This window comes from Mchenga conophoros, linkage group LG7 (genome assembly GCF_057382185.1).
Source record: "Mchenga conophoros isolate Kocher_MC1m ecotype Shallow Benthic linkage group LG7, M_conophoros_male_GT1.1, whole genome shotgun sequence".
Lineage (NCBI taxonomy): Eukaryota > Metazoa > Chordata > Actinopteri > Cichliformes > Cichlidae > Mchenga > Mchenga conophoros.
Window position 1 is genome coordinate 58,246,557 of NC_140532.1, and position 27,480 is coordinate 58,274,036.

General features: G+C 40.8%; 2 protein-coding genes across 2 annotated transcripts; both read left to right on the top strand.

The window, feature by feature from the left end:
• The first annotated feature begins 8,646 nt into the window (after nt 1–8,646).
• On the top strand, nt 8,647–13,620 carry derl2 (derlin 2). The gene is made up of 7 exons (XM_085280449.1): nt 8,647–8,805; nt 10,758–10,823; nt 11,263–11,336; nt 11,563–11,656; nt 11,841–12,036; nt 12,175–12,265; nt 13,069–13,620. Exons 1-7 carry the CDS (start codon nt 8,713–8,715, stop codon nt 13,172–13,174), a joined length of 720 nt encoding a protein of 239 aa, XP_085136575.1. The 5' UTR covers nt 8,647–8,712; the 3' UTR covers nt 13,175–13,620.
• A 1,165-nt stretch (nt 13,621–14,785) lies between these two features.
• On the top strand, nt 14,786–25,451 carry LOC146571300 (SWI/SNF-related matrix-associated actin-dependent regulator of chromatin subfamily B member 1-like). The gene is made up of 9 exons (XM_085280448.1): nt 14,786–15,174; nt 17,026–17,137; nt 17,857–17,965; nt 18,183–18,320; nt 20,874–21,001; nt 21,083–21,249; nt 21,974–22,164; nt 22,258–22,389; nt 23,478–25,451. The coding sequence occupies exons 1-9, from the start codon at nt 15,085–15,087 to the stop codon at nt 23,515–23,517; spliced, it is 1,107 nt and encodes a 368-aa protein (XP_085136574.1). The 5' UTR covers nt 14,786–15,084; the 3' UTR covers nt 23,518–25,451.
• Nucleotides 25,452–27,480: the final 2,029 nt, after the last annotated feature.

The following is a 27,480-nucleotide window of genomic DNA, read 5'->3' on the forward strand; positions in this document are numbered from 1 at the left end:
TCTATTTGTGATTGTTTGGTTCGAGACATTCACACCAGTTGCCTGATGGTGGTCATTTTGAAAGACACAAAGATACTGGTCTTGCAGTTGAGTTGAGGACCTTTTATAGCCCTGTCCAGCTCTCTCGAAGTCTCAAGAGTGCTGGACATAAAAACTTCAAACCTTCTGGCAATGGCATGTATTAATATGATTTTACAATCATAGAGCATTATGTCCTTCCACATCAGTGGTTTGTGCTATGGCTCGATAAATAAATTCCTAATTCTGAAACAGTTTTCGTGTGTCCAAATGGAATTAGTTCCTCACTACCATTCATACACATTCATACTCTGAACGCATCTGAGAGCAATTTGGGGTTAGGATCTTGCCCAAGGATACTTGGCATGCAGACTAGAGGAGCCAGGGATCGAACCGAACCACTAAGAATTTTTCAACATCAGGGCCCTATTTCAGGAAGCCGGTTTAGAAAACTCAGAGTGAAAAACGATACTCAGAGTTGAGTAACCCCGAACTGTCCAACTCGGAATATTCGGTTTCAGAAAGGCTGATAACAATTAGTTCAGTCAACGCGGAGTTGCTTTAACCCCAAGTTAAGCGCGCGCACGAGGATACATAAAGCCCTGATTAGTGGAGCACAGATTAAGCGAGTCACCATGGAGACGGAGGGAAAGAAGGCGCGGTCAATGTATTTTACAGCGTTTGAGGCCGAAATTCTGATGGCAGCATATGCCGATAACATGCAAATTTTGCGGAAAAAAAGTAACACAGCCTCAGCTGCAAAAGAAAGGGAGCATGCATGGCAAAACATAGCCGACAGAGTCAATGCGTGAGTGTTAATTTAAACATTGATCTAGGGATTTCCACCCATTTAACACGTTATTTTATTATATTTTATTTTATTTTTTATTTCATACATTTTATTTTGTGATGTGATGTGAGCGCAGGTGCAACCCAACAGGCCCCAAACGTTCCTGGCAGCAAGTACAAATGAAATATAAAAATATAGTCCAAACAGGTAAGGTGTAATTGTATTATGAGCCATAGTGCTTGGTCTGTTTGTCCGATGTAAATCAATTGCAGTTAGAGGCTACATTAATTTCCCCTCTGTAAGCACTTATTGAAATTATCTGAGCACATTACAAGTACATATTTGCTTACTCTGTATGCTCGAATGTGACCCGTTATAGCCAACAGAAAAAAAAGCGGAGGCCCGAAAAACAGGTGGGGGTCCGCCACCACCACCACCACTCACAGAGGCTGAGCAGTTGGCTTCCACATTTGTGATAATGTTGGCAGCGTCACATATGATCTTCACAGTGCAGAGAACACAAATTAGCATCCATTACTATAATGAAATAATTTGTTAGTTTGAAATGCTACAGGGAACTATGTACCTGTACATTAATGCTGTGGAAAGACTTCCTGTTCACATAGTCTCCTTCATTTACTGAAGGAGCAATGATTGGAATGTGAGTGCCATCTATACAGCCAATCACGCCTGGGAACCGTGAAAATAAATGTAAAATGTAAGTAGTAGTTCAAGTATCACCACATCATGAATTAAATTTCGTTCATCCTGATACCTGCAATTTTGTGGCATCCCTCTTTGATAAATCTTGTGGGTCTATGACCGGGGAACACCACAAACGAGTACACGAGACGTTTCAGTGCAACTGTAACATTCCTGACTGCCCGACAGACGGTAGCCTTGGAAACGTGCTCAGCGTCACCAATATTATACAGAAAGCTCCTGTTTGCAAAAAACCGAAGTGCAATACAAATAATATGTACAGAACTGAGAGAATGTCAGCGATGTGTCACATGAGCAATATTAGGCCTGAGGATGTTATTCAAATAAATTATAGATTGTGCTGAAAAACGGTAACGTTCACACAGAAAATCATCAGGAAATGATAAAATGTCCAAACGCGCTCTAATCACTCTCTCCCGGCGGAGAGCTCTGCGGAGAATTTGGGCTTCAACATCTACTGGCTCTTCAAGGAAGGAGCACGCCATGTCTGACACTTCCTACAGTCAGGTTTCTGACAAAGAGGCGGAGAAAGTTAGGGTTAGTTGAAGTAAACCTGCTAGGGGGCAGGTTAGCTTCACGGAGTGTGTCGTCATAGTAACTCACTCAGAATTAATCTAAACTCGCTTTGTGAAACCGAAAACCCAGAGTTTTCGTTAACTCAGGGTATACTTACTCAGAGTTTGCACTAAACCGGCTTCCTGAAATAGGGCCCAGTCGGTCACAGTGACTGTTCGATCTGTTGGTGGTACGTGTCTGTCCTTCCATGCTGGCTCCTGTTCTTGCTCCTGTTCTTTCTCGGGGTTCTAGTTCCTGAGGTATTCACTAATGTTTTGAAGGAAGGCTCAAGAGATTGGAGATTGTTACCATCATGGGCTCATATGGTCAGGATGAGAATGAACAGTCAGCAATCACTTGCAGGTTTCTCGTTTTATTGAACATTCAGTATTAAAAGGAAAGACACACATAGACTACTAACTCTGAAAGGAAATGAAGTGTGATTTTCTGGTTGAAACCGTCCATGGAGCTTTATTGTGTTGACGTCAGTGGCTCCTTTGGCCAGCTTATTATTCCGGCAGAGCATCTGTTGATTGGCAGAGTGTAGCTGTTGCCCAGATCTTGTCCTTCCCATTCAGCTGACTCCTCAGAACTTGCCTTATTTGGTGGTTGTGGTTTTCCTAGCAGCTACTTCATGGTTCCCATTTGTGTGGGTACAGGTACAGGTAGCTATCCTCAATGCCTGCAATGCGGCTTTCTGGCAGTTCACTCCCCTCAGTTCTGATTAACTTCCCTCTCTTTTTTACCATATAAACACACTTTTCCAGTCCGAATAACATTCCAATACTGTTGCAGTAGAGCCAAGTGGTGTAGATTGGTGAATGGATGTCTTGTTTACTCCTGGCGTATAACTTGATGCCAACCATGTAGAGGAAGCAGCTGACATTTGCTCCAGTCCGTAGCCAGTCTTATTAATGAGCTGGCTGAGGAGACTCAGGCCTATGCTGAACAGAAGTGGGAACAGAGCATTTCCTTGGTAAATCCCACACTTGATGGTGACTTGTCCATCTGGCTTGAAGTTGGCTGTTTACCATCTCTCCCTGTTCCTCACACCACGGTATTCACCACTCATCCAACGTGTGAAACCTGCTGTGAGGACAATTAAAGTGTGGCCAGAGGGGACAGACGCAGTGCTCCAGGACAGATTTAAAAACACAGACTGGAATATGTTCACCCACACAGACCTGGACCAGTACGCCTCATCTGTACTGGATTACATCTCCAAAACCACAGACAGTGTCACCACCCAGAAACGGATCACCATGTACCCCAACCAGAAGCCTTGGATGAACCGGGATGTTCGTCTCCTCCTGAAGGCCCGCAACACTGCCTTTAGGTCAGGAGATGCACACGCCTACAGTACAGCCAGGGCTAATCTAAAGAAGGGCATCAAAAAAGCCAAACACCATTACAAAAAGAAGGTAGAAGAACACTTCTCCAACTCCAACCCCCGACGCATGTGGCAAGGACTCCAGACCATCACAGACTACAGGACCACCAAACCCTCCCCCGCATCCTCTGATGTCTCCTTCCTCAACGAGCTCAACAACTTTTATGCTCGTTTTGAGCGAGGGAACCCCACAACCACAACCAAAGCAGACATGACGCCAGACCACCAACCTATGACTCTCTCCCCCACCGATGTAGGAGCGGTGCTGAGCAGGATCAATGTCCACAAGGCTGCAGGCCCTGATGGCATCCCCGGGCGTGTTCTCAGAGCGTGTTCTGGGGAGCTTGCAGGAGTGCTCACAGACATATTCAATCTGTCCTTGGCCCACGCTGTGGTACCGGCCTGCTTCAAATCCACCTCCATCGTCCCGATACCCAAAAACTCCAACCCATCTTGCCTCAATGATTACCGCCCAGTAGCACTCACCCCCATCATCACTAAGTGCTTAGAGCGACTGGTCCTAGCACACTTCAAATCCTGTCTCCCCCCCACCCTGGACCCCCACCAATTCGCATACCGCCGGAACAGGAGCACAGAGGATGCAGTCTCCATCGCAATGCACTCTGTCCTCTCACACCTGGACAACAACAACACCTACGCCAGAATGCTGTTTATAGACTTCAGTTCAGCATTCAATACAATCCACCCCTCACAACTCATCAGGAAACTGACAGACCTGGGTATCAGTTCCCTCATCTGCAAATGGTTACTGGACTTCCTGACCAACCGCCCCCAACATGTCCGGCTGGATAACCGCTGCTCATCTACCATCACAATGAACACCGGTGTACCACAAGGCTGTGTGATGAGCCCTTTCCTCTACTCCCTCTTCACCCACGACTGCAGACCTGCTGATGGTTCCAACACCATCATTAAGTTTGCAGATGACACCACGGTGATTGGCCTCATCAGTGACAACGATGAGGCCGCCTACAGGGAGGAGGTGGATCGTCTGGCTGAGTGGTGCGACAGAAACAACCTGCTGCTTAACACCGAGAAGACCAAGGAGCTCATCGTGGACTACAGGAGGAATGCTGACCCACATCCACCCATCCACATTAAGGGGACGGCTGTGGAGCGTGTGAGCAGCTTCAAGTTCCTGGGAGTCCACATCTCCGAGGATCTCACCTGGACGACCAACTGCTCCAAGCTGGTCAAGAAGGCTCACCAGCGCCTCTTCTTCTTGAGGACTCTGAGGAAGAACCACCTGTCCTCAGACATCCTGGTGAACTTCTATCGCTGCACCATCGAGAGCATCCTGACCAACTGTATAACAGTCTGGTGCGGGAACTGCTCTGCCTCGGACCGGAAGGCGTTGCAGAGGGTCGTGAAAACTGCCCAGCGCATCGCCGGAGCACCACTTCCTGCCATAAAAGACATCTACAGGAAGCGGTGTCTGAAAAGGGCTGGGAAAATCATCAAAGACCCCAGTCACCCATCACATGGACTCTTCACCCTCCTGCCCTCTGGGAGGCGCCACAGGAGCCTCCGGACTAAGACCACCAGGTACCGGAACAGCTTCTTCCCCACAGCTGTCAGACTCCTGAACTCTGCCTCCTGACATCTGACCCACGTTAAACTCATGGACTGAACATACACACACCCACAATGGACAACTGTACCCTCAAACACAATAATAACATGGACTGAACCACCACTCACAACCACTAGCACTTTATATAGGCTCTGTAGAAACTATCTACACCCTCACTTATCTTAACTGCACTACTGTATAGCTCTGTGTAAATAATCATTCTGTACATTCGATAATTTTTAATCCTACAACTGTTTACAACTTGCATAGTTCCCATTTCTGTATAGCTGTATATCCCAGATTCTGTAAAGTTATTTATTTCATATTCTGTATAGTTTTTCATATTTATATCCTGTTCATATCCTGTACATAGCTTGTACTCACTACAGCCTGTACATACTTATAGTTATAGAATATTCACAACATACTTCATACCGTGTACATTATAACATACCATAATAGACCCATTTCTGTAATATACTCACATATCTATATTATTGCTAATATATATTGTAATATATCTATATCACTAAAGCACTTCTGGATGGATGCAAACTGCATTTCGTTGCCCTGTACCTGTGCATGTGCAATGACAATAAAGTTGAATTCTATTCTATTCTATTCTATTATAATAATAATAATAATAATACATTTTATTTGAGGGCGCCTTTCAGAAACCCAAGGTCACCTTACAAAAAACACAATTAATAAAAGGAACAATAGTCATAAAATACATAAAATAAGTTAAAATTACAAAACAGAGCGTGACAACAGATAAAATCAGCATTAAAGCGAGTAAGCCAGTTTAAACAGATGTGTTTTGAGCTGTGTCTTAAATACGGAGAGGGAGTCAATATTTCTTAGTGCAGGAGGAAGAGAGTTCCAGAGCCGAGGAGCAGAGCGACTGAAAGCTCTGTTCCCCATAGTGATAAGGTGTGAGGACGGAACAGTAAGATGAATAGCAGATGATGATCTGAGAGTGCGGGAAACAGTGGTGATATGGAGCAGGTCACACAAATATGAAGGAGCAGATTTATGGATACACTTGTATGCAAGAAGTAAGATTTTAAAATTTATCCTGGCTTCTATGGGCAACCAGTGAAGCTGCTGAAGAACTGGGGTAATATGAGCACTTAACGGAGTGCAAGTTATGACCCGAGCTGCAGAATTTTGAAGAAGTTGGAGTTTATGAAGGGACCTTTTAGGGAGACCAAATAGGAGGGAATTACAGTAATCAATACGGGATGTAATAAGACTATGGACAAGGATGGCAGCAGCATGGGGAGTAAGGAAGGGACGGAGTCGGTGAATATTACGTAAATGGAAGTAAGCAGACCGTGTTATGTAATTAATGTGAGACTGGAATGAAAGAGTATTATCAAGTATGACACCCAAACTCTTAACCTGAGGGGAGGGAAGGGTGGGAGAATTTTCAACGTTAATGGAAAAGCTGTGGGATTTGGTTAAGACAGATGGTGTACCAACAAGTAAAACTTCAGTTTTATTACTGTTAAGTTTGAGGAAATTGGAGGAGAACCAATATCCCCATTGCATTCCTGATGAAGGCTCTTATTTAGTTCACTGAGTCAAAGGCCTTCTTGTAGTAAATCCAGGCAGTGCACAGGTTGGTCCGCCTGGTCTTACCATCCATGAGTAGTTGTACCAGTAGCTGGGATTTTGCCCCACTGGTGTTGCTGCTAATTCCTTTCTGGGCCTTGCTCATGTATTGAACATGAACTTTTCGTCATGGGCGCTATGATGCCTGGCAGGAGCTTCCATTTGGTGCTGAGGCCAGTTATTGGTCTGTAGTTGGATGGAAGTGGCCCCTTCTGAGACTCAGGACTGTTCAGCGTTCAGTTAGTCAGTCTGAATATATATCACATCCATTATCTATTATCCCTATCCAGTAGAAGCTGGTTCACTTGTCCTATTTGACACTGGAGTGCAGTTAGCTTCTTTAGGCAGTAACTGTGAATCATGGTGCCATTTAGCTCTTTATGCTTGAGTCTTCCACTCTGATGATTTTTGGAGCTTGTTGATGGAGGTTGCTAGCCACTAAGCATTGTTTTTATGTGTTGCCTCTTTCTCCCATGTGCTCTTCGAGAATTGCTTAGTCTCTAGCCTTGGCAGGGCTGTTCTCATATTATCCCCCTGCCACTGAGAGTACAGCTTGGATGGCTCAGTTGAGTAGAGCTGGTTTATTCTCCTGGCTTCTCTCTGGTATATCTCTTTAGGCAGTTAGGCAAGGCTGTGAGTCTTTGCTTGGCAGGTGGGGATGATGACATCTTCCTGCTTATCTGACATCCTGGCTCTCCCTTGTCATAGCATTTGTGTTGGACCTCATCAATCTCTAGTTGTAATAGCAGTTGCTTCTTCCAGATGTTGTTATAGCAGCTAGATATATAGGCAAGCATAAAGATTGTCAAATTTGCACAAAGGCCACATTGTAATGATCAGACGACTGGACTGGAGCACCTCTGAAACTGCAGCTCTTGTGGGATGCTCCTGGTCTGCAGTGTTCATTATCTATCAAAAGTGTTCCAAGGAAGGAACAGTGGTGAACCCACAGTAGTTTTATGGCAAGCATAGTATGACATCCATGTGGGGAGTCGAGGCTCAGGCTGGCCTGTATAATCGGATACAACAAATTAGTTAACTATAGCTCAAACTGCTGAAAAGTTAATATAGGTTCTGATAGAAAAGTGTCAGAATACACAGTCCATCACAGTTTGTCACTTATGGGGCAGCATGGCTTCAGACCAGTGCCAATAACGGATGTGTGAGCATCAGAACTAATCCACAGAGCAATGGAAGAAGCTGGCCTGGTCTGATGAATCACATTTTCTTTTACATCACATGAATGTCCATACACGTGCTTACCTGGGGAAGATTTCATTCATCAAGATATGTGTTTTAACTCCTCTTTTTGAGCAGTGTATTTACTAGTCATTCAGTGTTTTGTTCTAGAACTTTAAGTGATTTCTATTACACACACACACACACACACACACACACACACACACACACACACACACAAAAATTTACGAGGTTAAAATTTGAAAGCTTTCTTTTGAAGAGACCACCTGCTTTCTTTTCCAAGGCTGGATCTTGACACAGCCAGTGTAAAGAGGGAATACCCCATGAATGTTGGCAACACGCTTCTCCACACGCCTCTGATAATATGCTGATTCTTGGCTAAAATAATTTCGACAGGTCTTGTGTTCTAAAAGGTAATATACCCTCATACATCTTTAAGATATTTCAATAAAAGGAATAGAGCAACCTAAAGTGTATAACAATCTCCAGGTAATATCCTATTTCGTCTTAGAACATTACGTGTATTTTCAAGTCTTCGTCTTTTTTTTTTCCTTTTTTTTGAACGTTATCATGTCAAACATGTCAAAACAAAATAAATAAAAACTGTACTACATTAGTTCTTCTTGAAATATGGAAACTACAAAAACCATCAGTCTTACGATCCACATCTGTATATTCAGTAAAAACATCGGCGAAAGACCATAGATTGTATAAAAGTGTAGAAACTGGAACATTTGCCATTTGTCCAACGTGCTTGAATGCAGCACCGTTGGCTTTGTGGGATGACGTGTCAAGAAAGTGCCGGAAGCTTTCAGTCGGTCTAAAATGGCTTACCAGACGCTGCAACAGGAATACCTACAGATTCCTGTTGTTACCAGGGCATACACAACCGCCTGTGTACTCACAACTGCTGCGGTGGTAAGACTCATTCAGGTGTTCTTAGTGTTAGACAGGGAATAATAAACTCGCACTGCCTACCGCGGTCATCGTAAGGTGGTTACTTCGGTGCTAGCTCGGTGCTTGGGAACCTGTTAGAAGGGTACGTGCCTGAACGGAACCTAGTTGGATCTCTTGCTTAAGTGATATGAAGCAATAAGCGGAGCGGGCTACTTGTACCCGGTGCCACGGGTACGACCGATAATTTCCTTAGTGGCCTCACAAGCTACAGCTGTTGTTTATTTATCCTGTAGGGTTAAGTGCTACCTGGTGCTAGCGGCTCACGTCACTCTCATCATCATGGATAAACGTTATTAGAATTCTACAGTCCAGTTTTAGGGAATACATGTTATATATGCTCTTTCTTTCAAGCTGTCTTAGATGTAAAATGTGGGCACTGTCGCACTGCATTAGACGAATTTGTTTTTCTGCATGTGTGTGCAGCAGTGGGAAAAGGTGATACAGAACTGGCCGATGATGTTTCAGTTGGTCACAGTGGAGCCATTTTAAAGCCCATGTAGGTAGGTTGATAAGGTGTTGGGTGCAAATCATTCCTTCCCAGGAGAGGCCAGCCTACCAAAATTACTCCAAACCTGCGTCAACCACTAATTCTGCTAATATGAGTGGGCCAGATTTCACCCAGATACATCTTAAAAACCTCATAGCCGGTTATCGCAAAGGCTGGTTTGCCGTTATTGTTGCTGGGGGTGGCATTAACAGTTAGGGTCAGAGGGCAGTTACTTTTCCACACAGGGTCAGGTATGTTTGGATAGCTTTTTCACTTAATGAATAAAATCACTAGTTAAAAAACTGGAATTTGTATTTGCTTGGGTTCTCTTTATGTAATGTTAAAATTTGCTTGATCTGAAAAAAAAATGTGTGACAGTACAAAAAAGAGGGAAAGAAAGAATTCATTAAGGGGGGCTAAAAGTTTTTCACAGAACTGCATGAAGCTGACCGTGAAATTTTGGTATTTTGGAGCTTCTTATGGGTTTTTTTTTAAACAGTAGTCAGTATTTTTGAATTATTGTACTTATTAGCATAAAATGGCTTATTTTCCAGTTACTGTTATGATGTGCACAGTCGTGTCATTTTCAGTTTCTGATGCAATAACAAGAAATATGCAAAATAGCTGCCTAAACCCCATGTGAGTTGGCTGATAAGGCATTCTGAGTGTACTTTTTACAGTACTGTCACAGTTCTGAAAGTAAATGCACTTCTTATTGATTATTGGATATTGGTATTTTCAGAGTCGGCAATATCAGCTATCAGCAAATAAGATGAATTTACCAGTGTCACGGGCTGATCTTGATCTGTGTTTTCTAGATTTGCTTTGTTTTTAATGTTTAAAAATAGTGTGACGATGAAGAGCTGAAGGACCTTAAGTGGATTTAACTGTTTGTGAAGATATATCTCTGGTACAAAGGAGAAAATAAATAACTAAAAGGCAACAAGAAATCCAGAGTAAAACAGTAGGGTTTCTCCAGCATTCACTGCTTTGATCTCAAATAGAAAGAGGAAATACAGGGGTAGATAATGGCTCAGTGTCAGTATTTTACAAAGTTTTACATGTCTTGTAAAACATGTCTTGATTCCTTGTTCATTACTAATACTTATAAATTAAAGTATTGTGATGTTGGTGCTTTTAGCTCCAGGTAACATTAAAGTGTAGAAAAGAAAGCAGAGCAGGACTCCGACTTGTCTGACTGCAGTTCTGTTGTCTTGATGAATCAAGCTTAGACTTATACTGTGTAAGCAGCTGTCTTATGCAGCTGATTTTCCAGAAAATGGCAGGTCAGATTTGTCTAAACCAGAGCATTATTTCTGTTTGTGTACACAGTGGACTAAGCTTGGTTTTAATAAAGATACACTGGATCTTTTTGTGCCATTGTCATTGTTGTTACATATAACTTATTCTTTGCTTTCTCTTTCAGCAACTAGAGATCATCACACCATTTCAGCTCTACTTCAACCCAGATTTAATTCTAAGAAATTATCAGGTGAGTTATCTGACCCTCAGATTAAGACCATACCAAAATGAAAACCCGCTGTTTAAGCAGCCAGTCAGAAGATTGAAAATATATGGGTAAGCAGTAAAACTGAGGGACCTCAACAATGGGCAGTATAAGACAAATAATGATTATTTTGAACTGTGACTCAATAAAAACTACTCTAAACTAATACTAAAAATAAGGAACCGGAAAGTAACAGATCTGGTTCCATTTAACAAAAAATGTAAAACTGCTGGTGCAAAATATAAACTACAGTAAAATAATTACATAATTAAATAAAAATCAAGATTTCAACATTTCTATGTGAATGGGAACTTGTTGAGCTGAGAATTAAACAAAACCTGCACTGACATTATTTTAAACTGGACAAATGGATGTAGTAGTTTTACTGTTATCTGCAGCTGAATGTTGTTTCTTTCACTTCTAGGTATGGCGACTAATAACCAACTTCCTGTTTTTTGGTCCGGTTGGTTTCAATTTCCTGTTCAATATGATTTTTCTGTATCCTTCTCAGTTCCACAGCTCTTTACATATAAAGTCGCTATGCATGCTTTACTTTCTGGTTCACTGGGGAACACCGGGTGTGGTTTTAGAGATGATATGTTAAAAAGTTATGTACAAATAGAGTTCTTGTAAAAAATAAATAAAAAAAATTAAAGAACAAATTGGGATGATGGTGATGACGTGTACATTTTTCTCGCAGCTTTCCTTAACCATGTACTTGCAGGTACAGATACTGTCGAATGCTGGAGGAGGGCTCTTTCAGGGGACGCACGGCTGACTTTGTCTTCATGTTTCTCTTTGGTGGACTTCTTATGACTGTATCCTCTTAAATCGTTCAGAGAACAACTTTATATACGACATATATACATACATGCACTCCTTATGTGGTAAGCAACTTTTCGATCTCTCTGCTGCCGTTGATTGATTATTAGTCTGTTAATGTTGGGCAGACACAAACAGTCAGCAGTAATGTTCAGCCATTTGTCCTCAATGAAGTCTCAGATATTTGGCACTTTTGTGAGTCTGGTGTTTCTGGGCCAGGCCTTCACCATCATGCTGGTATACGTGTGGAGTCGACGGAACCCGAATGTTCGCATGAACTTCTTTGGCCTGCTCAACTTTCAGGCACCCTTCTTGCCCTGGGTGCTAATGGGATTCTCACTTCTGCTGGGCAACTCTATCATCGTGGATCTTTTAGGTGCTTATAATTGACCCCTGCTGTCAGTGTTCAGTACTTTGGTGGTATGCTAAGATTTGCAGGTACCTGCTGTGTTTAGTGGTGTACAGCAAGGTTTTGATGGGTTAGAATAAAACTGATTTGTATTTTTCTCTTGAGGTATTGCTGTTGGTCATGTGTACTTCTTCCTGGAGGATGTTTTCCCAAATCAACCAGGTGGTGGAAGGTGGCTCAAGACCCCATCAATCATGTGAGTCACAGAATAATTGTAATATTTGTGGTGTGAGAGAAGTTTTAAGTAGCAGATGGGAATTTCTCTAAACAGACATGTGGCTGCAGTCACCATGTGCAGCTGGTCTTTACACACACAGAGGAGTCTGTTATAATTTAAGTACTTTTCTAAGATCCAGTTATTGTTCTTTCCTTAGATTTTTCTCTCTTCCCTAAGGCCAGCTGAAGTAGGAGAACAGTGGAAAAAGCATGTCATGCCCTTAAAATCAATAACGAGCTACAAAACACACTTCAAGCACAAATTAATTTGGTTGGCTGAAATCCAATTGTTGTTTCACGAAATGCTTTTGTCATTTAAACATTATGTTGACATATGCTCAAGCTATATTCTTCATTAACAGAAATAAAACTTGGAATTCACAAAGTACTAAACAGTGTCTTCGAAGACTAACTGAAATTGCGCAAGTTGCAAAACGCAGATAAGAGCAGACCATTTTTTTTTTCTATCAAAAATAGTGGATTCTTAAAAAATGACATCATCAAAAGGGGCTATGGTAGAAATTCATAATAAATTCATGGGAGGTTCCTATGTGGCTCTTGAAATCAAGGCAAACCCTGAAAAGACAAGAGGCCTACATATGTAGACAGCAGTCCGTTTCCATATTTTGTTCTGGATAAAGCTGCTGTGTATCTTCAGTTTGATTGACATATTTTTTTTTATGTTGGACAATCTAACAAAAGTCCGTTCTTAGCTGCATCACTAGCACTACTTCTGTGTTTGTAGAAATGACTCATTCTCCTTTTGCCGTGTTTCTCCCACAGAAAGATGCTCTTTGACACTCCAGAAGAAGATGCCAACTATAACCCCCTGCCAGAGGACCGCCCGGGCGGGTTTGCATGGGGGGAAGGACAGCGCCTTGGTGGTTAAATACACCCTCTATTTCATCCCTGATCATCAGGTCACCTTCAGGGACCTTCTCTCAGAGAGTTGAAGACATGGTCTTTGTTTTTGACGTGTTTGTTTAGTTGTGGATGAGGAATGCCAAACAGCCACAAGTGGTTTGGAGATAACGGTGTGTTGTCTGTGTATATGGGCTTTAATCATCTTCACAAACTCTTCTTGATGCCAGGTCGTCGCTCTAAGACTATTTGATAGAATACAAGCTTCCGATGGAACTGTGGATGGTGAACCTGAGGGCCTCAGGTGATGTTTGTCTTTGTCTCCGGGGAAAAATAAATGAATAAATTATGGCATACAATTATATGAAAGAGGAAAATGACAGCAGTGGAATATTATTGAAATGAATTTATTTACAAAGAGTGCATTTTTTTTATTTCACTTTTTTAAAGAATAAATGTCTGTTGCAAACAACAGTTTGGTTTCATCTCTTTGAAGTGTTTTAGTTTTCGCTTGAAACCAAAGATGTTCTTACTAATTCTGAGTGTAAAAATGCAACATGTCAGTTGAAAGACTCTTGTAACTTGTCTTATTGTTAGAGACGGAGATGTCAGGATTTTCACTGTTTTTGATTTCATAGCCCATGAGGTGTGGCGCAAAGTGAGAATAATGGGTTAGCAAGCTATCTTGAGTCTAAAGGCAGACATTTCAATGTCATGTCAGATTTGCTGAATCTGCTGTAAGTGTAAAGTTGTTGGCATGTCAAAGCTACCCATTTGAAAACACCTTCAGGCATTTATGCAGCCAGTTATTATTAAGCAATATCTTTTTACAAGAACACTTAATTTTTCTTGCCTTATTGGTAGCAAAACAAAATTTTGACTTTTTGAAAATTCAAATGGTAGATATGTTTTTAAGTGTTCCAGAAAGACAAGTATGTAAATTTTGTTCCTTGCACGCACTTCTGGAATATTGGTGTCTTCTGCACTGTTGTCATATTTAATTTGATTGAGATAGCTTTAAACATATCTGTAATACACAATCCATTTTTATAGTAGACTTACTGGAGTAGAAAGAATCCTTCATGTGCCTAAAAAAAATGGATTTATGAATACTTGGGCTAATCTCGGTTATTTGGCACTCTGTGTGTGTATTTTGATCCAATATCTAGAAGACCTATGTGCCATTTGCATTAGATCAGCAGTCCCCAGCCCCCAAGGTGGTACCGGTCCATGAGTTGTTTGGTACCGGACCGTGAGAGTTGAGGCTTGGGTGTGAAATTTATGGTTTTCAAGGTTTTATAGGTTTTAGCATTTTTTTTTTTATCATTAACTCGGTTTCCCTGGGTCTTTTCCCGTGTGTTATGAATAAATCTTCTTTTTTTGGTACCGGTACTGGTTTTATTTTGTTGTATTTATCCGCGGCACCTTAAAGGCCGGTCCGTGAAAATATTATCGGACATAAACCGGTCCGTGGCGCAAAAAAGGTTGGGGACCGCTGCATTAGATTCATAAGGAATTGTGAGAACTCTACAATAATATGGATATCGCAGATAACCTCTGCAGCTGGAGGAGTTAAATCTCATTTTAATGTAGAACAGTAGGGGCGGTAATGAGCACTGGAAATTGTTCATCCACTTTGAGCGAGGACAGAAAGAGAGTAGCATCCCATGAAGCGTTTAGACTTTTCGGGAAAAATTCTTCCAAATTTGAATGTCCTCATTTAATCCATCTAAATAGGGACTGGTACAGAAATTGCTGTAGTTTTCAATTTTTTGTGGATAATCTTCATGTCGTTTTATACTTGGTAAGCAGACATGCTCCTAATTGGAGTAAGCAAAACCTATTTGAAGGGACGATATCGGATTTCCCATTTTCAACTCAGGCTGCGAACGCACCTGAAGAAAGGCTGCTCAAATAATTAGCAGTGACTGCGTAAAGATGCAATTAGCTCTCAGTAAAACGTTTGGCCAGAAGCCGGTAAAATTTCAGCTCGAACAAGATGGAGACTTTTACATGGTGGGGTCGGAGGTATGTGACGGTCTGTACACAAACTTTCGGGGCCTAAATCTCTTATGCTTGCTGCAGTTATCCTTTCTGCTGGCTAGATGATGCTAGCATGCTAACGAGCGCCACTGATGCCTCAATAAACAAAGAAGCATGTGAAACGAAGAGCGGGGTGTAGTCAGTCAAACAAGCTGCTACCAAAGCTCTAATTGTGCCGTTCAAAACCAGTAAAAACTAACCTCAGCTTCTGCCGTTTTGCTGTAACTTGGTATTCCCCACTGGGTTACTGCAGTTACTTTATTTTAACATAACCCATTTCAACTAAGCTTGAGCCGTCTGCCATTATTATTCTGACCGTTTTGATGTCACTTTTGCACTGCTTGAGTCGACAAACACAACCCACTTGGTTTAAAAAAAAAAAAAAAAAAAGGTGAATAAAACCGTATAGTTGTCCACTGCACTGTGCGGGCTAGCACTGTTTGGAAGACCTTAAAGGTATTTTTTGTAATCACCTTCTTTGCAGAGTTCAGTTAAATTTTTCACCACAGCAGCATTTTGGAGGCACCGATCTTAGGATGTTTTGTGACTCACTGCTGATCTTTTAAAGAATGGTTAAAATTTGATTGACAGTTACCGGTAGCTCAAAACATGGCATCAATACTGAGCTGTGGCACCTTCGAATGTCACATCCTACCTCAGCTGTTTGGAGGGAATGTCATGAGCTGCTATAGCTTCTAGCCCTGGTGTTGTCTTGTTAGGAGTTTCTTCTTGGTAAATTACTGTATGCATGTGCGGGTTAAAGGGTCTGATCCTCTCATTATGTCCACATTATTGCTTACAAGAAGAGAAACGGGGTTTATTTTCACACCTGGTTGGGGAAAAAAGTGTGTGTGTGTGTGTTGTTTTTCGTTTTTAAAGCAGAAGACTAGTTTGGAAATAAGACAGATCAAGATAAGACAGTTTTGGATGGTATTTCAAAGCCAGGACTGTGCTATGCTTACAACTGGTGCAGCTCCTTTTGTTTCTACAAACAGTGATTGAAATGTTTGATAGCTTTCAAATTAGTTGGCATGACAATGAAAAGCAGTCCTAATGTTTATTAACATTTGCAAGGTGGTTTGGAAACATTTGTTTTTCTTAATGAATGATTTGCATCTTTAGTGTGCTAATAGTTAAGACAACATCCATTTTCTTCAGATTATCCAGTTTGTTTGGGCTAAAGTCTATCCCCAACTGATTTAGTTCTGTTTCACATATTTAACAAGGAACTGGAAACATTCCTGAGAGATTTGGGTCCACAGTGTCTTCATAGCGTCACACTGATTGATTGATATCTTTTGACTACCTTTTGAACAGTGCAAAAGTGACATCAAAACGGTCTTAATACTAATGACAGACTGCTCAAGCTGCGTCACTTAAGCATGTTACACAAAGCAGAAAGATATTTTTTTCCAGTCTTACTTTATTTTAACATAACCCATTTCAACTAACTGCAGTAACCCAAGTTACGTAGGGAATACGAAGTTACAGCAAAACGGCAGAAGCTGAGGTTAGTTTTTACTGGTTTTGAATAGCACAATTAGAGCTTTGGTAGCAGCTTGTTTGACTGAGTGTACACATGCTTCTTTGTTTATTGAGGCATCAGTGGCGCTCGTTAGCATGCTAGCATCATCTAGCCAGCAGAAAGCAGTAGTTGGATCTGCATTTAAGAACACGGAAGAACAATTACAGCTAAATCACTATAAACAAAAAATGAAATGGTCCTTTTGATAGAACTGCAGTTATGACAGGTGCTGTTATCTGTTTCTTTGGTTCTTTGTTTTTAACATTTGTTTCACTGTGGATTGGAAAAACACATGCACTTTGCTGTTCAAGGTTGGAAACTATCTGCGGATGTTCAGAGGCTCCCTTTATAAAAGATATCCATCTTTATGGAGGAGGCTGGCCTCTGTGGAGGAGAGAAAGAAAATTGTAGCATCGTCACATGGTGAGTGGCTTTTTGTATGTGTGCAGGGTAAGGGGTTACTGTGGATACTAACATGATTTGGACTACTCCCAGGGTTGTATAGAATTTCCTATTCACAAAATCTTCTGCAGACATGAAGGCAGTTTGAGAAAACCCCGGACACTACCACAACAAAAAAATACTAAAGTCCTACTTTCAATCAATTACTCAAAATGATATGGAGAAATGTAAGCAATACACTCAGCTGTGCAGAAATAAAAAAGTACATTTACCTTCAAAAAACGAGTTAAGTCCGTAGATGGCAAAAACTGCAAACATTTCAAGTATTTAAACAATATTATGCCTGAGTTTATTACTGGACTATCAATTACATCATGTATCTTGAGACTTTACCTTTACAGATTGATGTGACTGTCAGTGTTGTTACAGATGACTAAAAGTAAACTTAAAAAATCCAAAAACATTTCCTGTAACTGAAATAAAATAAATCCTTTTAATATTGTGTACTTACAAAAAATTAAAAAACAGTAAGAACAAAAAGTATACAATATTACTTGTGTACTTTAATATTTTTTAATTAAAGTGCAATAGTAAAAACTTTTTCCTTTTTAAAGTAAAATTTATAGGAAATGTCTTTAATTTTGGTGTTGAGCTGAACTTCTTGCTGCAAACAAATATTGCCCCCCAAAAAAAGCTAAAGCTACTGTGTCTTTGTTCTCTGGACGATTGTTCATTTACAGCCACCAGTGTTACTCTGCTGAAGGCTTCAGAGTGTGAAGAGATCTTTGATGGAAATGATGAGAAATACAAAGCAGTGTCTATCAACACAGAGCCCCCTGCTTACCTCAGGTAATCTGCTGATGAATGCAGACCCCAGTTATACGATGACATCAACTCATGACTCAGTTTTGTTGGTTGCATAGATGAATGGAGTTTTTTGTTTTGTTTTTTTACATTTTAGCAAAGCTTCAAGAGAGCTTTGATAAGTCTGTAATTCTAAGTGATGAAATCCCTTATTGCTGATCATTGTTGAGACAGAAGATGTTTGTTTATTCTTCTTGTAAAGGGAGCAAAAGGCAAAGAGAAGTAGTCAGTGGGTTCCCACACTGCCCAACAGCTCTCACCATCTGGATGCTGTGCCTTGCTCCACCACCATCAACCGGAACCGAATGGGCCGTGACAAGAAGAGGACCTTCCCTCTTTGGTATGGAAGCTGTTTGTTCCCATTCTCATGTGTTTTGTGGACTTATTACTACTGTATGTATTCTGCTTGTTCATGTCAGAGTTAAGGTTCGCAATGACACACCATCATGTAATATAATTCAACAGCACAATCCTGGGCCTTTAAAAAATGAACGCATCATTCTTTATTCATTTGTCAGCAACTACAACTCACCAATGACCATTAAAATGATCATATTTCATAGCTTATCTAGTAGAATTTACTACATTGTTTCTGAACTTCTCAGCATAGTTTGTAGTACATACAGAAATCAGGCATATCAATGTGATCACTGACATGTGAAGTGAATAACACTCTTCGCCGTGGCACCTGATAGTGGGTGGGAGCGAGTGAACGATTTGTCCTTAAAATGGGCAAGTGTCTTTCAACAAGTTTGGTGGCTTGGCTAGCCAAATTATGATGGCTAGAAGACTAGGTGAGAGCATCTACATAACTGCAGCTCTTGTGGGGTGTTCCCAGTCTGCAGTGGTCTGTGTCTAAGGAAGGACCAGTGATGAACCAGTGACAGAGTCATTAAAGCTCCTTGATGCATATGGAGAGAGAAAGCTGGGCCATGTGGTTCAGTCCAACAGACAGTTTGATTAACAACAGTAAATCAAATATCTGAAAAAATTTAATGCTGGTTTTGATAGAAAGGTACACAGTGTCCCACACTTTGTTGTATATGGGGCTGCATAGCATTCAGATCAGCCAGGATGCCCATGTCAACTACCAAGAGCACCAATAATGGGTGTGTGAGCATCAGAACTTGATCACAGAGCAATGGAAGAAGGTGGCCTGGTCTGATTAACTACATGTTTTTTTACATTACACTAGATGAGTGTGCATCTTACCTGGGAAACACCTAGCACCAGGATGCACTACGGGAAGAAGGTGAGCCCATGGAGGCAATATGATGCTTTGGACAATGATCTGCTTGGAAATCTTGAGTCCTGCCATCCATGTGGATGTTACTTTCACATGTACCACCTACCTAAGCATTGTTGCAGACCATGTAGATCCTGTCACGGAAATGGTATTTGCTGATGGCTGTGGCCTCTTTCAGCCGAGTAATGTCAAGATGGACAGCAATCAGCATATGTGGGATGTGCTGGACAAACAAGTCTGATCCACGCAGGCCCCACACAGCTTACAAACTCAATAAATCTCTTGCTAACATCTTGGTGCCAAATACCAGAGCACACCTTCAAGGGTCTAGTGGAGCTGATGCCTTGAGCAGTCAGGGCTGTTTGGCAGCTACCCTGGGGCCAACACAAAATATTCCTGCCAATTTAAGTGACAGAAATGAATATAATATTAAAAATTAATATTTGGATCAATCACCATCTGACAGTAAATGTTTTGTGTTGTTCTACTTATTCTATTGGCCAGCTGTTACATATCTGTTTCAGGTCTTTCTGGATTTGCTTGTAGTAAAGCCACTCTTGATGAATCTTGCTCACATTTATTTAGAGAACAGCTACCTCAGTTTTCAAGATCCCACACAGTCTCCATCAGTTGTTTACTTTTTATATCAACAACATTGATTGTCTTTACTCACTTGCTCATTTGGATAGTCTTTTTTTGTACATAGTCTAGTAGTTTTCCCTTCAGTAATTTCACTTTTATTCAGTAATTTGCTCAGCTCTTGGTAGATAGCATTGGTGACACTAGGGTGGCTGTGGCTCAGGCAGTTGAGCAGGTCATCTGCCAGTTGGAAGGTTGTTGATTCAATTCTTGGCTGCTCTAGCATGGATGCCAAAGTATCATTTGGCAAGTATCCTTGCTCCCAGTGTCCTCATCAGAATGTGAATGTTACAAAGTCATGTTACTACATACCTGAAACTTATGAAACAAACAAAACCAACATAACAGAATGAGAATACAAGTAAATAAATAGAAAATCCATATACTTTGATTATGAGATAGAGTTAGCAATAGTCATATGTAAAGTAGCATTGGCATGCTTATATTATACCAGGGCCCGTGAGAAAATGGCAGCAATATCCAAACTGGCATACAGCATAAATAGGTCCCATATTTTATGAAACCTATGGTCCCTACTATGTAACTTGCATGTTAGGAAGTCTTACAACACATATTCCAGTACCTTTTGCTGCCATTGAGTCTTAGATGGGCCCGTGCCCATGATCCAGTTCAAAAGGACACATTTCCTTGCATAGAACGTTAGCAGCCTGTAAAGCTGCTTTCCAAACTTCCCTCTGATTTTTGTCATTCGCTGCTCCGAGTAGCATGCACAATGAATTGCATTCAGTGTCAGTAGAGAAGATCTTATCCAGTTCACATTTTATAACGAACCAAAATTGTTGTATTTTCCTGCAGGACCATAGACAATGCGTGAGGTTGCCCATCTCTATTTTACATTTAGGGCACAGCGGAGAAAGGTCTGAATTGTATCTATGACCTTGAGAAAGTGATATGTGAGCTCTGTGTGGAATTTTAATTTGGATTAGTGTTGACCATTTTGAGTAAAACAAGAATAATGCAACATCAGATTGTATGCATCTCACTTAGTTTTGATGACCACGACCCTGCAGTAATCCATGAGAATGCAGCCCAGATAGAGGCACTGGTCCCTGTTCGTCTAGACATGGAGATAGATGGGCAGAAACTGCGGGATACCTTCACATGGAATATGAATGGTACTTATACACGTCTACTACTTTGAAAATATCTGCAACATCTGGTGCTATTTTGTGTTTAATTACCTGCTTTTTCCTTAGAAAAACTTATGACCCCAGAGATGTTTGCTGAGATTTTGTGTGATGACCTCGACTTGAATCCTCTGGCTTTTGTCCCAGCCATCGCATCAGCTATTCGTCAGCAGATTGAGTCTTACCCCACTGACAGTCTCTTAGAAGACCAGGCGGACCAGAGAGTCATCATCAAGGTAGGTGCTGCACCGAAGTAACAATTTTAACAGGAAGTCAAGAAATGACATGTCTAGCAAGAAAATTTTAAATTATTTTAGACAAGCTCATCAGCCATGATCAATGATGTATATCTTAACCTGATTTGATTTAATTCAATTTTATTTATACAGCACCAAATCATAGCAGTTACATCAAGGTACTTTATATTGTAAGGCAAAGACCCCATAATAATGCAGTATGCATGCCAAAGCAATCAAATGACCCCCCTTTGGCCAAGCACAACAGTGGGCTCTGTAAAGACCAGTGGGGGGTCATGACAGGACAAAAATTGCACTGAAAGGATTAATAGTAACTAAAAAGCATATTGAAGGACATATCCTGATCAAAATGACTCCAAGATTCCTTACAGTGTTACTGGAGGTCAAGATAATGCCATCGTGCACAAGCATCTATTTAGATAACATATTTCTAAGATTAACATTAAGGCTGAGTACAATTATCTCAGTTTTATCTGAATTTAGAAGCAGGAAATTAGAGGTCATCCAGGTCTTTGTCTATTCCTGCAGTTAAGCTATTTGTTGTCTCATCTGGCTTCATGGATAGATAGACCTGTGTATCATCTGCATAGCAATGAAAATGCCTGCCTAAGGGAAGCATGTATAATGTAAACAAATCTTGGCAGTGTTGAACAGAAATACGTCTATAATAGGTTGGTATATGAAAATTTCATATGTCCCACAGCTGAACATCCATGTAGGGAACATCTCTCTGGTGGACCAGTTTGAGTGGGACATGTCAGAGAGGGAGAACTCTCCAGAGTCATTTGCATTGAAGCTGTGCTCTGAGCTGGGTCTCGGCGGGGAGTTTGTCACCACTATTGCCTACAGCATCCGTGGTCAGCTCAGCTGGCACCAGAGGACCTATGCTTTCAGGTAAGTCACTGTAATAAGCCTTTGAGAATGACTGTGAATCTTGGTGTGTTATGGTGCACTCATTTGTTACTCTCATACTTGGAATGTGTCCAGTGAGAACCCACTACCCACAGTAGAGATTGCCATTCGCAACACAGGTGATGCAGACCAGTGGTGCCCCCTGTTGGAGACCCTGACAGATGCGGAAATGGAGAAGAAGATCAGAGACCAAGACAGAAACACAAGGTGACACAGTCAGATGCATTTAATATAGTTATTATCTGCTCCATTGACTTTTATCAGACTGACAGTCATATGGTGCCACTAAATAGGTTAGTAATTAAAAAAAAAAAAAAAAGGATCCCATAAATGGGCAGAGTCACAAATTCAAAGTGTACATGTTGTACATGTTAATTAGTCTACGCTTCAGAACATGGTTGATGAACTCATGATGAAATGTAATATCGAGGCTTTATTTTCAGAGCAGCTGAGCAGAACGGGTTCAACTCTGAGTGTTAATAGTGCAATATCAAAATCAGCCTAACAATGTTTCCCTGCAGAGACGTTCTAAAAATCTCTGATCTTTAACAACAGTGCATCTCACCCGTCTCACGCTCTTCATAAAAGCTTCATTATTCCTCTTATTCCATCATTGAAGTAATGGAAGGCTCTAGCCACCATTTTCAGTATTCCACACCTTGGGCAGCCTTGGCTGGATGCATTGTTTTTGACTTGTCTGTCCATCCTTACATATTAATTTAAATGGGGTTTTTTTCTCATGAAATAATCTATAATCAGTAGTGTAGAGTCATTTACACAGTAGTGTTTTGAAACCTCTTTTTTCAGAAGCCATAATTCTTGCATCATCTAAGACATGATATGGATGATATAGTCATTGTGAATTTTAATTTCCTTGCAATGGGAGTGGTTTTAACTATTAATATTTACATAGTTTGGGCCAGTATATAAAAGGAACTCCTTATAAGTTCCTATATGCTGCTTTTCTACTCTGAGCACTTAATGCAACATGCATCAGTCATTCATGCATACAAGCATACACTGACATGCTTTCTATCTAACATTCACACTCTTGCAGTATCTTGTAGACTGGAAGAGCCAGGCATTGAACCTTCTTTACAATAATTTACTGATTGTTTAATGGTGTCATCTCAATAATTAAGATCAGTGTGTATGTATTGTGGCACTAGAACGTATGCATGTCTTTTTTTTAGTTTGACCAAATCATACTTTGTACTGGGTTATCAGGCTTGTAAAATCTCTGATCATTCCTACAGTTTTTAAAGAATTCTTCTTCAAATAAACTGTTTTTGTAGGCGTATGAGACGACTGGCCAACACCGCCCCCTCTTGGTAGAAGGCAATGTGAAGCTGGTCAGGAGGCTCCTGTTACTCGTTAAAACAACTAAGGACATAAGTCATCCTTAAAGCATCAACGTAGCATCTGGACGAGCGTGAACACAGACGTATGTATGGTCAGTTCTGCGGCAGCCTGTGATTAAGGACACCGCATTTCTCAGCACACATGGACTCCACCACCAATATGTTTCACTCTGCTCATGGCAGCAGCATACTGCTAAGTATCAAATGTTTACTCTAGAGGAACTGATTCAGATGTCTGAGACACACACACACACACACAGTGATGCTCACATTAGGTCAATGCACATGGTATTGAGTTTATTTATGTGAATGGTTACTGAAATGACAACCTGATCTGAACAGCTTTATGTACTTGGACAAGTGGAACATCTTCATGTTTCTAACAGGGAACTAATATCATCTACAGCAGCAGTTGTCTTACTTAGATATTAGTATTACACTGTGTTTTTCCCTTTTTAATAAGGCATGTCAGCATTTCTGTCACATGGCCTACATTTGGATTTCTGAGACTTGATGTACTATGGAGATGGAAAGATCAGTCAGTCCATTAGTCCTTCAGCAGAAGAATGTTATCTGTTTTTTGAATAGATCCCAACAGAAAAATAGCCAAGAGATGATGGTTTTTATGGTTTCAGACTTTTCCAAAGAAACCGTTTATTAATAATCATATTAATACGAGTCAAGTGAGATTTCGCCTGTTTCAACCTGGCTAAAAAATCTGAATGTCTGTCTTTGGGTTGACCGCTTGAGGTGTTTCCTCCTTTAATTTGAAAGCATTCTACCATTCACCTTAATTTTCAATATCTATATTGCTATAAGACAACCAAGCCATGTTTGGGTTGTCTTTTTGTTGTCGTTTGTTTGTTTTCATTTTATTTTTTTACTTATGGATGTTCAGACCCAATTCTTTGTCATAATGCACCTTTGTATGTATCTGTGCGTCAGAGGAATTGCCAAACATTTAAATAGAGAGCAGTAAGCAGCCATGACTTTTTAGGGCTTTTGGGGACGTTTGAAAGGATCTGCTGGATTTCTGCATTAACATTCTGTACTCACAGGCTTTTTATGGTCCCACAAGTGTGTTCAGAAGTGGAACATGGAAAACCTGTAAGTGTGAAGTCTGGATAGTAGAAGGACCCAAAGAGCTGACAGGTTGGTGAAGGTCAACAACAATTTATTTTTGAAAAGTAAAAAAATTGAAGTACTTAAAGGGTAACGCTGCCTCAGATCCCTGCCTCAGATCTGTAAAGTCCTTTCAGTGAATGAGAGTTGAATTGATTTTAGCATGTAGACGGTGTTCTGATTGTAGTTTTGTGCACTAGTAGACATCTGCATGCTGAAACCTAGATGGTTCATACTGTTCCCTGTGCATGAGGGACTGATTGTTCCACTGTTACTTCACTCCAGCCTCCTTTTTCAGCTAGCATGGAGGAGTGAAAACAAGTTGAAAATATTTATTTTCTATCATAAAGTGATGATTTTCAACTTGAATATACTCTGAAGAATTATGTTAACATGTACTGTTGCTTCTTTCTTTTATTTGTTTTGTTACTGTCGCTTTATAGTAATTTTTTGCTTTTTCTTTTGCTTTTCCTATGAAAAATAAAAAAAAAAATGCCTGTTGGGAACCTACTGCTTTAACCTGTTTGTCTTCAAGTCACATTTTTAACCATTTCATGAACTGAAATATAGTAGTACATATTTAAAAAAAAAAATGGTATACTGCACCATTTGTTTATCTTTTTGTTTTATAAACAAAGTGAGATATTTCAAGCTATTTGTTTGAGGTTTGATCTCAAACCTTCAAAAAGCAGTATTTAACTCATTTAGAAGAATCAACAATATGTGAAATATAAGAAATAAATTTAAGCTGAACTGATCTGAATTAAAATCAGTTACAGTAATAAACTGTAGAGTGTATTTTGTGAAAGTTCTCAGGAACAGTGATGTGCAGCAGTGGGTCCCTCAGTCTATCCTGACTCAGAACACTTGAAGTTCTCACACATGGAAATCGAATGTATGATAAGCTGCAGGATTCAAACACAAGTGTAACTTATAAATACATGTTCATGCTTTTATGAAACAATGAGAGAGAGAAGGGAAAAGAGCAGGGCAGACAGAAAGGTGACAGTCTCAGGTGTATAGACTATAACAAAACGGTAACAGGAGTATTTTCTGTTTGTGTTATTAGCAGTACTAAATAAGATCCCAGCTGGTGATCACATGTTTGACTTCTATGAAAAAAGCACCTTTCTTTTAGCTTAAGGAGTAAACCATCAGCTCGTTAAAACAAACGTTAAAGTCCGTTTGGCTTGACACCACGGAACCGAGCCAGCGCAGTAATCGAGCTAACATTAACAGTACTATGAATCCTGGTTGTACCGTGTATATTCGGGACTGAAAACCAGGCAGCATTCACAACCTGTCTGCATTTCAGCTTGTTCTGTTTGTGGATATAACACTGACTTTAATTGTCGAAAAACTCTTCACATTCTCTGTAAGATTAAAGTTAACCATTGAACGCCGTATATTTTAAAGGCTTTAAAACCAAGTAGAACCTGAACCGCGTTAAGTACTAACACCACTAATTTTGCCGACATGTGGCCAACAGTATTGTTTTAATGTTCTTCGTTATTAAAGCATTTGTATCGCTCCATAAATAACAGATCATGTCACATGTCCACATCAATGCTCCCTCTATTTTTTCATGTGTATGAGCGAACATACAAACTCCCTGAGCGGTCTCTTGTGAGCAACAGCAGATGTGTGCACTGCAGGCACGTGCAGAGGGGGGCTGGAGGGGCCCCGCCCCTTTCCTGATGGGTGCCCAAAGTGCCCTTTTGTTGAGGCAACTTTTTAAAAAAATTTTTGTGTGTGTGCGTGCGGAGTCCTGTCTGTGCCCCTCAACAATAATATTTAACTATTAATCACAGTTTTGCTAAATCAGAATCAGAATGGGTTTTATTGCCAAATGTTGAGCAGGTTTACAACATTAGGAAATTGCTGCGGTGCTTCAGTGAAAACATGCTGTCATAAATTGCGCTTAAATAGACATGAAAAAAATAAAAGTAAGAATAAGAATTAAAAGTGCTACGTAGAAAGATATATACATGAGTGCAGGTGGTGATCAGTGCCAAAACATGGAATCATGCAGTGAACACAGCGTAGGGTCATGAGTTAGTGGTGGGGACAGTCGTACGTTTATTGTTCATGTGTCCAACAGCAGAGGGGAAGAAACTGTTCTTATGGCGAGAGGTTCTGGTGCGAATGGACCGGAGCCTCCTGCCTGAGGGGAGCAGGTCAAACAGACTGTATCCAGGGTGAGAAGGGTCAGCTGAGATCCGAGCTGCACGCCGCAGTGTCCTGGAGGTGTACAGGTCCTGCAAAGATGGGAGTCTACAGCCAATCACCTTCTCAGCAGAGCGCACAACACGCTGCAGTCTCAGTAAGTAAATAAAAGGATCTGGCTTGCATCAGTCACATGATCACATTTAACCAATGATCGCCCTTGACGGCAGAACGCGCTGGTTACGAGCCGGGAACGAGCTCACAAAGAGCACGCGCATTTTTTCCGGTCCGGAGCTGTAGGAGAAACACAAGTTAACTCAGAGACACAGACTGATGCGACAAAACCAGTAAGTAGGTGTACAGCGTACACTGTAGTGTATAGCACCCAGGAGTATTCGCTTATTTTGTACACGTTGGTAAGCTGTCTTGTTGCAACTGATGAACTGAAACAAACGAGCTGTGCAACAGTGCGACAAACATTACCTGTCCTTTTATTAACTGCACAAGTAGTGCTGGTCACAGCTGCTGGCTACCTGTGTAAGGCTGTCATGGGTCTGTAGCTCTGTCACCGTTTTAGGGAACATATTTAGTTTTAAAGTATTTAGAAACATATTTAGTTTTAAAGCAAGTTACAGGGCTTTTCCTGCCT

Bases quoted from the DNA above. Each gene is read 5' to 3' on its own strand.
- LOC146571300 (XM_085280448.1), top strand. From the start codon at position 15,085: ATGCAATTAGCTCTCAGTAAAACGTTTGGCCAGAAGCCGGTAAAATTT. The intron at 18,321-20,873 runs GTATGGAAGCTG...CATCTCACTTAG, and splicing joins AAGAGGACCTTCCCTCTTTG to TTTTGATGACCACGACCCTG. The intron at 21,250-21,973 runs GTAGGTGCTGCA...TATGTCCCACAG, and splicing joins ACCAGAGAGTCATCATCAAG to CTGAACATCCATGTAGGGAA.
- derl2 (XM_085280449.1), top strand. From the start codon at position 8,713: ATGGCTTACCAGACGCTGCAACAGGAATACCTACAGATTCCTGTTGTT. The intron at 8,806-10,757 runs GTAAGACTCATT...TTTCTCTTTCAG, and splicing joins TACTCACAACTGCTGCGGTG to CAACTAGAGATCATCACACC. The intron at 11,337-11,562 runs GTATCCTTCTCA...ATGTACTTGCAG, and splicing joins CTGTTCAATATGATTTTTCT to GTACAGATACTGTCGAATGC.